At 55.4% G+C, this 9,765-nt stretch overlaps 1 protein-coding gene and 1 long non-coding RNA gene across 2 annotated transcripts in view; one reads left to right on the forward strand and one right to left on the reverse strand.

The window, feature by feature from the left end:
- The window catches only part of ECE2 (endothelin converting enzyme 2), a 17,100-nt gene extending 10,274 nt beyond the window's left edge, over positions 1–6,826 (forward strand). The window contains exons 10-18 of the mRNA XM_006160758.3: positions 224–334; positions 1,770–1,868; positions 1,968–2,045; positions 4,202–4,305; positions 4,475–4,585; positions 4,702–4,769; positions 4,949–5,139; positions 5,220–5,315; positions 5,906–6,826. Of these exons, the coding sequence (XP_006160820.1) occupies positions 224–334; positions 1,770–1,868; positions 1,968–2,045; positions 4,202–4,305; positions 4,475–4,585; positions 4,702–4,769; positions 4,949–5,139; positions 5,220–5,315; positions 5,906–6,082 (1,035 nt within the window). The 3' untranslated portion in view covers positions 6,083–6,826. The remainder of the gene's footprint in view (positions 1–223; positions 335–1,769; positions 1,869–1,967; positions 2,046–4,201; positions 4,306–4,474; positions 4,586–4,701; positions 4,770–4,948; positions 5,140–5,219; positions 5,316–5,905) is intronic.
- A 753-nt stretch (positions 6,827–7,579) lies between these two features.
- LOC114010078 (uncharacterized) lies at positions 7,580–8,907 on the reverse strand. The gene is made up of 3 exons (XR_003551468.1): positions 8,609–8,907; positions 8,121–8,204; positions 7,580–7,858 (listed from the first exon to the last, which is right to left on the reverse strand). It is a non-coding gene; the product is annotated as an uncharacterized LOC114010078 (long non-coding RNA).
- Between the last annotated feature and the right edge of the window lie 858 nt (positions 8,908–9,765).

Here is a 9,765-nt window from a genome sequence, read left to right on the forward strand (position 1 = left end):
GAATAGCATGTGCAACACGAGTTCCTGGTGAGCTTCTGCTGCTGGGGTTGGTGCACTTCGAGAGATTGCCCCCCATTTTCCCTGGAGTCCGAGGGAGAGCTGGCACCCCAGGCCAGGCCTACTACTGGGCAGAGCTGAGAAGGGCTAGTTCAGAGACAGAAAAAGGCCCTCAGACTGGGGGACGGAGCCATCTCTGGGGGCCTGGCCCCTACTCCCTTTACAGGCCTGCACCCCGAGGTGGCAGACCTGCATCTCCAACACGGATGACGCCCTTGGCTTCGCTTTGGGGTCCCTCTTTGTGAAGGCCACATTTGACCGGCAAAGCAAGGAAATTGTGAGTTTCCGACACTACCTGTTGTTGATTTAAGATTTACTGTTCATGGGGAGCCAGCAGTTAGCATAATGGCTATGTCGCTGGACTCCCATGTAGTCGACTGCAGTTCGCATCCCGAACCCGGTGGCTTAAAACTCACGCCGGGCGCGTGTGCATGCGTGCCCAAGATCCCGAGAGGAGAATGGAGGAGAAGGGATTGCGGCGTGACCATCCTCTCTTGGGGGGGTGATTTCTCGCTTTCTGTCTCTATGTCTCTCTCTGTCTGTCTGGTGAGCGCATACGCCCTATAGCAAAAACCTCTCCAAAAAAAAAAGAAAAAGATTTACTGTTCATGTAGCCGTGTATAATACAAATAGAAAAAAACTGGAAGGAAGTGTCTAAACAGAGGAACGGGGTAGCTCTGGGCAGCGGTGTCAAGGAATTTGTTTTGTTTTGCTCTTTGAAGCTTCCCGTATTTTTAATTTTGTGTGAGTTTATGTAATAGAAAGCAGTGTTTGTTTATTTACTAGGGGAAGATAATGGGTGCACTTTGTCACAAGGATGTTTATGGCAGTGTTGCATGTTGTTTATAACAGGAGGAGGTGAAAATGGTTTAAACGTCCAACTGTAGGGTAAAGGCAAAACACAGTAGTGGTTAGGATGGATATGAGGCAGCCTTGAAACTGAGAACATATCTTTATATACAAAATACTAGGTTACACAGATATGTTATTCAACATAACGCCATATGTGTGCGCGCGTGTGTATTTATGTACATAAATACACCTGTAGTCTCAGCCACTTGGGAGGCTGAGGCAGGAGAGTTGCCACACAGCAAGACCCTGTCTAGAAACTGCCCCCCCACACACACACACATAAACACTCCATGTCCCCCAAAGTGTTTTTTTAAGAGGTTTTTGCCCTAGGGTGCATGCCCTTTGTGGGAGAGGGAGATAGAGAAAGTGAGAGGGAAAGTAAGGAATCACCCCTCCCAGGGGGCATGCCCATGCTGCAATTCCTTCTCCTCCCAGGATCTTGGGCGCGCACACACACACGAGCGCAGCATGAGTTTTAAGCCACTGGGTCCAGGATTTGAACCGTGGTCAGCCATGTGGGAGTCCTGTGATGTTACCACTACACCATTTGGCAGCCCACCCCTCTTAACTTAATGTCATATCTGATTGATTGGATTATAAGTGGGCTGTGTTCTTCATGATCAGATAAAAGTCAGGGCACTATATTAAATTATATTAACCTAATTTGTTATGAAATGTTTAATTAGAAAAGTCCACCTATAATCCCCATCCCTTCATCCTTGCCAAGGTGCTCAGCTTCTTTTTTTGCATCTGCATACCCGCATCTGCTCTGAAGGGACAGGGCTGACCAGCACAGGGTGGGTAGGGGGCAGGAACGCACGGAGTGCAGCCGGAGGCTGACTCACGTCCCGTCCTCCCAGGCAGAGGGGATGATCAGCGAGATCCGGACTGCTTTTGAGGAAGCCCTGGGACAGCTGGTGTGGATGGATGAGAAGACCCGCCAGGCAGCCAAGGAGAAAGTGAGCCATGCCTAGAGCTGGAGCGCCATCTAGAGGTGGGGATGGAGGACAGTTTTGCTGGGAGCCTGGGGAGGCAAGCCCATAACCTAATCTCTCTAGGCAGATGCCATCTATGATATGATTGGTTTCCCAGACTTCATCCTGGAGTCCAAAGAGCTGGATGATGTTTATGATGGGGTGAGTACCTGAGCTCACTCACACTGCCCTTCCAGCCCGTGCGGGGCACTGCTCCCTGGGCCCAGTCACTGGCGCTCCAGCACCGGGAGGGAGGGGGTACTGGTTGGCTCCTTTCAGTGCTAGATTCAGACAACCAACACTACGCAGTATATTGGCTCTGTCCCAGGTCACAGGCCAAACAGCAGTAAAATAACAGTGGTAACGAGCCTGTGATATACATCTTTAAGTGGAAAAAAAAAAAAAAACAGTAGGGTATAAAACTGTGCCGTGGGCTGGCCGGCGGTGTGGTGGGTAAAGCAGCTAGATCCCACACGGCTTCAGTCCCAGACCCGGTGGCTTGAAGAACACGCTGGGTACATGTACACGCATGCCTTAGATCCCCAAAGAAGAAACAGAGAAGGGATTGCGCCATGGCTGTTCCCCACAGGGAGATGGGGAATATGTTCCCTCTCTCTCTCTGGCAAATACACACATTCTCTGGCAAAAATGTAAAATATGCATATGCCAGCTGATGGCATGGTAGTTAAGGAAGCTGGATCCCACAAGTGAGCTGGATGATGTTTATGATGGGGTGAGTACCTGAGCTCACTCACACTGCCCTTCCAGCCCGTGCGGGGCACTGCTCCCTGGGCCCAGTCACTGGCGCTCCAGCACCGGGAGGGAGGGGGTACTGGTTGGCTCCTTTCAGTGCTAGATTCAGACAACCAACACTACGCAGTATATTGGCTCTGTCCCAGGTCACAGGCCAAACAGCAGTAAAATAACAGTGGTAACGAGCCTGTGATATACATCTTTAAGTGGAAAAAAAAAAAAAAACAGTAGGGTATAAAACTGTGCCGTGGGCTGGCCGGCAGTGTGGTGGGTAAAGCAGCTAGATCCCACACGGCTTCAGTCCCAGACCCGGTGGCTTGAAGAACACGCTGGGTACATGTACACGCATGCCTTAGATCCCCAAAGAAGAAACAGAGAAGGGATTGCGCCATGGCTGTTCCCCACAGGGAGATGGGGAATATGTTCCCTCTCTCTCTCTGGCAAATACACACATTCTCTGGCAAAAATGTAAAATATGCATATGCCAGCTGATGGCATGGTAGTTAAGGAAGCTGGATCCCACAAGTCCGACTACATGGTTTGAGTCCTGGACCCGGAGACTTGGAAAATACACCACGCACATGTGCATATGCCCAAAATCCTGTATAGAGGAGAAGGGATTGTGGGGGACCAGCAGCTGGTGTGACGTGGTCACTGGACTCCCATGTAGTTGACTGCGGTTCGAGTCCTGGACCTGGCAGCTTAAACTCACACTGGGCACATGTGCGTGCATGCCCAAGATCCCAAGAGGAGAATGGAGGAGAAGGGATTGTGGCGTGACCATCCCCTCTGGGGGGTGATTTCTCGTTTTCTATCTTTATGTCTCTCTGGCAAGCACACGTGCCCTATAGCAAAAGCCTCTCCAAAAAAAAGAGAGGGGATTGTGGCATGGCCATCCCTCCAGGGGGGTGATCACTGTCTCCAGGAAGTGCACATGCCCTACAGCAAAAACTTGAATATATATGTGTGTGTGTGTGTTAAATAAGATAATTCCATATTTGGAGTCAAATCCTGTTTCTATCCTTAACTGTGTAACCTCTCTGAGCCTCAACTTCATCTGCAAAATGGGAGTCCTGCTAGTACCTACCTCTTAAGAGTTGTTATGAGAATTGAAAGAAGGCAGTGTATAAAAACTATAGCATCTGGGACCAGCAGTTAGCGTAATGGCTATGTCGTTGGACACCCACACAGTCGACCGGGGTTCGCGTCCCAGACCCGGTGGCTTAAAACTCACGCAGGGCGCGTGTGCGTGCGTGCCCAAGATCCCGAGAGGAGAATGGAGGAGAAGGGATTGCGGCGTGGCCGTCCCCCCTGGGGGGTGATTTCTCGCTTTCTGTCTGGCGAGCGCACGCCCTATAGTGAAAACCTCTTAAAAAAAAAAAACAAAAACTATAGCATCTGCCACAGAAGTGCATTTACGCATGGACAGTCGTTACTTACCTTCGTCACGTACACCGTTTCACAGTTGAGGGAGCAGGCTTGGAGAGGCGCTCCTGAGCAGCTGAGCCTGGCCTCTTCCCCGACCTGGTCTCTCGCTTGCTTTCTACTCCCCACCGTGCTCCCAGTATGAAGTGTCCGAAGAGTCTTTCTTCCAGAACATGCTGAATCTGTACAACTTCTCTGCCAAGGTGATGGCGGACCAGCTCCGCAAGCCGCCCAGCCGAGACCAGTGAGAAGGGGCAGCAGGGCGGGTGGGGGAGGCTTCCTTGGATGGGGAAGGGTAGCAAGACTGACCTGAGGCCGGAGGCACCGAGCCTTGCAGGAGGTAGGGCAGGGCCGCAGGCTGGAGGGGACCTCAGGAGGGTCAGAGCCTCAGCCCCCTGCCCCTGCGCCCCCAGGTGGAGCATGACTCCCCAGACAGTGAACGCCTACTACCTTCCAACCAAGAACGAGATCGTCTTCCCTGCCGGCATCCTGCAGGCGCCCTTTTACGCCCGCAACCACCCCAAGTGTGTCTAAGGCAGGAGGCGCGGGGGCTGGCCTGGCCTGGGTGGGCTGGGAGCAGGGCTGGAGGTGGCATGCAGACATGTTTCCGTGTCCTCACCCAGCACTCCTCACCTACCAGGGCCCTGAACTTCGGGGGCATTGGCGTGGTGATGGGCCATGAGTTGACACATGCGTTTGATGACCAAGGTAGGGGCCCATGGAGTTGTCTTTCTAAGTCCCAAATTCCCAGCAGCTCCTGCCAGGCCTTGGGATGTTGGGGAAAGACCCCTGGGGCCCTAGAGTCTGTGGTCTAGGACTGGAGGTGGCTCTTCTGCACCCCAGAGTGAGCTCTGGTCTCAGTGGGGTGCAAAGGTGAGCTCTCCTAGGGCGTGAGTATGACAAGGAAGGGAACCTGCGGCCCTGGTGGCAGAACGAGTCACTGGCAGCCTTCCGGAACCATACGGCCTGCATGGAGGAGCAGTACAACCAGTACCAGGTCAACGGGGAGAGGCTCAACGGCCGCCAGACGCTGGGGGAGAACATTGCGGACAACGGGGGGCTTAAGGCCGCCTACAATGTGAGTGGCCCAGCACGCTGGGGCCAGGGCGCTGGTGGGAGCGGGCAGGCCTGGCGGACTTGCTCCTGTCGCGACCCCAGGCTTACAAAGCATGGCTTCGGAAGCATGGGGAGGAGCAGCAGCTGCCGGCCGTGGGGCTCACCAACCACCAGCTTTTCTTCGTGGGATTTGCCCAGGTACTGCCCACAGAGGCCAGGCTCTGTCCCTCCTTCCCACTTCCTCCTGGGAACTAGAAGTCTGTGGCATGCAAACAAGGGGCTGGGAAGGGGGCCGAAGTTGGGGTGTGGAAGGGTGGAAAGGCCTCGTGCCCAGAGCCCCCAGAGCTCTCAGCTGGGGTCCCTGAGAGCAACCTGAGCACTTCATAGATCTCAAAGAACAGGGCTGCCTGCTTGAGGGAACAGGGTGGGAGCCGGCTCTGATCTGGAGGTTTGGAGGAGGTAATGCTCAGGACGTGAAGGGGTTTGTCCAGGGCCACCCAAACTAATGCAAGTGGTAGCCCGAGGACTCCGGCAGGACCTCTAGGTGCTGTGCACAGCAGCAGGCGGCCTCTGGGGGCTCGGCTGTCCGCTGGAGCCATGTCCATGCCGGGTGACCCACGCCCAGCACAGCTCTAGAAGGGCTTAAGGAACCTGGAGGGAAAGTGTGTGCCCTCCCTGTGCTGACGGCAGAGGGGCGGCTGAGGCCTCCCGAGGAGCAGAGGCACGGGTGGTCTGCGCCCCGGGCTGGCTCCATGCTGGGTACCGTATGTGTCTGCCCCGGCCCGCAGGTGTGGTGCTCGGTCCGTACACCAGAGAGCTCTCACGAGGGGCTGGTGACCGACCCCCACAGCCCCGCCCGCTTCCGCGTGCTGGGCACCCTCTCCAACTCCCGCGACTTCCTGCGGCACTTCGGCTGCCCCGTGGGCTCCCCCATGAACCCGGGGCAGCTGTGTGAGGTGTGGTAGACCTGGGACGAGACAGACATGGTCAGCTGTCACTGGCTCTGGGCAGCTGCCCGAAAGGCTTGCACCCAGGTTGGGAGAAGACCGATGCAAACCAGGCTGGGGGCAGCCCCTCCACGCCCACAGGTGACGTGAACCCTGGCTCCCCTCCAACCACGCTGTGCCTCTGCTTTGGGGGTGCCGCGCCGCCAGCAGAGCCTCCGCCTTTCACTGTGACGTCCTCCATGCTGCCCTGCCTGCCTGAGGTCTGAGGGGGTGCCAGCTCCCACGGGAAGGAGCCTCCTGTGGCCCAAGCTCACTGAGCTCGGTGGCCGTGGAGGCTGTGCCTGGCCCGCGCTGACCATGCAGGGCCTGGTGCGCCTCCCTGGCTTCTCAGCGCTCCCTTAGGAGCGGACGCAGCTCCCTCCTGCAGCCCTTGGGGCCACTCCTGCCCTTGTGCTTGTGCTGCTGTCCCCATACTGCTGCCAGCCTGACAGGCCGGCTGTGCTCAGCTCCTAGGGCCGGCCAAGGGCCCCTGGAAGCCCTCCCCACCCCACCCCCGTTTCCCTGGGCTGACGGAAGTGTGGATGGGTAAGGGAAACTGGCTCTGTGTCTGAGGGGTGACCGATTGTCCTGGACCAAGCAGGAGAGCAGCCAGAGCAGGGAGAGGGAAGGACAGAGTTTATTTTCACAGGGGAGAGGGTGGGTGGGTATGGTCTCAGCCCTGTAGGACCCTGTGCCAATAAACAGACACGTATCTGTCACCGTGTCTCTCCCTTCAGCCGTCTCCATTGTTCATTTACTCACCATTTACCATTATTTACGAGCAGGTACTATGCCAGCCACTCTTCTAGACACTCATTTACTCGCCTGCCACATACACGGGACGGAGGTTCGAAGCCCTGAGAAGGCAGGGAGAGGCAGGGCGGAGGAACGGAGCGGAATGGGGTCTGCCGGGGTGGAGTCTGCCCTTCGCTCCCTGGGGGGATGCAGCTGGGCCTGACACTGAGTGTGGGTGCCACTGCACCAAGGACCAGCCTAGGAGGTGGTGGCCCTTCCCCGCAGCGGCGGGACCCTGGCCAAGGTAGCACTCGCCACTCCCGGGAGCTCAGAGCACTGGCCCCTGCTTGTGGCCTCAAAGACTCAGAGCTCTGAGTCAGTCACCCCACCCACACCCGTCAGGCCTGCCACGTGCCACACGGAGACTGCAAGCATGGCTCCGCCCTCCAGAGCAAGGGGCACGGGACACGGATCCACTGTCTCCTGCGTTTTAGGCCCCTGCGCTAGGTGGCTCATTGCTTTCCTCGTTCATTCATTTATTAATGTATACATCATAGGTTTATTTTTAAAAATATATTGGTGACCAGGGCCGGCAGGTGGCACGCTGGACTCCCACATGACCGACCGCAGTTTGAGTCCTGGACCTGGCGGCCTGCTTCCCCACCTTGCCTCTCTCTCCCTTCCCCTCTCTCTCTCTGTCTCTCTCTGTCGTGTCCCTGTGGTGAACATTCTGACCTATAGCAAATTAAATCATGATCATAAATAAAACTTAAAAAAAAACCACTGATGACCAACAGCGCCAGGCCCCGGTGATGTGAGGGGAGTAAGAGGACCCCCTTCCTTCGCTGACGCTCCTGGCACTGTCACCCTCACGGCAGCCACGCTTCGTAGGTACTTTCGTCTGTTTCACAGGTCCGAGCCTGACCGCTTCCTCGCAGTCAAAGACGCCTGGATTAAAACAGGCTCCGGTCTATGAGTTTAGGCCTGTTCCCTCATCTTCATGCGCCTCAGTCTCTTCATCTGTAAAGTGAAAACTAGAGTAAAACAGGGGAAGAGCCCAGTCTCGATTCCCTAAAACACAGTGCTCCCCTCCCAGGTGCAAGGACAGCTGGGTCTGTTCAGCGTGAGGGGAAGAACGAAGCTTTGACCCTGATTGCTGCTGTGGTCCCCGGCCCCCGGGGTAGCACTAGCATGTACCCCACAGCAACTCAGGACACCACACTGCTCCCACGAAGAGGAACGTGGGTCCCTGTCACACTGTCGGGAAGTACTGACTGCTCACCAGGGGAGGAGACAGTGACTGCTCAGGGAGGAGAAGCACGTCCTGAGTGTTCTAGTCCCTTCTGCTGCCAATAACGGAAAATACCTAAAAGCGAGTGATTAATAAAAACAGGTTTAGGGGGCCAGCAGGTGGTGGTGTGGCTAAGGCGCTGGACTCCCACATGGTCAACCACCGTTCAAGTCCCAGAGTTGGTAGCTTGCTTTCTCACGTTCTCTCTCTCTAATTAGCACCTGTGCCCCATAGCAAACTTTAAAGTAAAAATAAATAAATAAATAAATAGTTCTTTTTAAAAAACGAGTTCATTCAGCCGATAGTTTAGAAGTCTCAAGTGCAGGGTGGGGTCTGTCTGCCGCATTACAATACGGCAGAGGGCAGGAGAATGTGGTCTGGTCCAGGTGTGTCTCCTGCCTCCTCATACTCCCACCAGGGCTGAGCATGGGGACCCTGCCCTGATGAGCTGAACCCCGATCCCTTCCCCAGAACCGCACCTCTTAACACCATAACTGGATCAAGTCCTCATCCTCTCGATCCCACCACGACGGCTCGATATTCACATCACAGCACCAACCAAAGGTCAGAGCCAAGTCTCCGAGGTTATGGCTCCAGGGTGGAGGGTGGACTGGAGGAGGGGGCCGTCACATGGAGACTGCTCTGACCCCAGCTCCACCAGCCCGTGTGACGCCAGGCAGCCTCAGCCCCTCTTCACGTCTACCCTCAGGAGTCTGCGGTAAGCCGGCTGGCTGGCATGACTGCTGAGGGCCAGTTGGCTTTCTCTTTTCTTTTTAGTTTGCTATCGTTTCTTTTTAGTTTCCCTTCCCCTGGGAAGGAGGAGGGGGTGGCTGGAGAGGGAGAGAGAGTGAGACACCCCCCCTCAGAGGGAATGGCTATGCCACATCCCTTGTAGTCGGCTCTCCTCTTAGGATTTTGGGCACATGTGTACAAGTGTTTGGGTGTGTCAGGTCTGGGATTTGAACTATGCACTCAGCCCTATGGGATCCAGCCACTTTAACCACCATGCACCTAGCTGGCCCCCATTCAGCTTCGATGCTTTACGAGTATGTTCACGGACTCGGCAAATTCAAGAACCTAGAGAGGAATGAATAAGTGGCGTGTGATGTCTGGGTACTGCGCAGATGAGGCTCCCACCGTCGGAGACAGAGTGACTGCCGGGGGAGGCGTGGCAGGAGAAAGGCTTGTCTTCCCTCTGACGCCTGGTTTCAGGGCCCAGCTTAGCATCCTGACGCATTACACAGACGTATATCCTTCAGTACTGAAGCTTCTTTTAAAAATTGCCAGAGGGTGTATGCAATCGCCAGAAAGAGAGAACGAGAGAGCGAGAGCGAGAGCGAGAGAGAGAGAGCGAGAGAGAACAGCCCTCGACGGGGCGTAGTCATACTGCAATCCTTTTCCTCCATTTCTCCATCCTGCCGGGATTTGGGGCATGCATGCACAGGCACCTGACATGTTTTTCAAGGCCCTGGGGCCAGGATTTGAACCATGGCTGGTCATGTGGGATCCCGCTTGCTATACACAGCACTTCAGCACTGTGCAGTGAGGCCTGGAACATACGAGTCAAAAGGCCAGCACGTCAACCAAGATTCCTAATTCCCAGCTTTCATTTCCTGAGTCCCTATTTTGCTTAAGC

Source organism: Tupaia chinensis, unplaced genomic scaffold (assembly GCF_000334495.1).
Source record: "Tupaia chinensis unplaced genomic scaffold, TupChi_1.0 Scaffold000708_1, whole genome shotgun sequence".
Classification (NCBI taxonomy): Eukaryota; Metazoa; Chordata; class Mammalia; order Scandentia; family Tupaiidae; genus Tupaia; species Tupaia belangeri.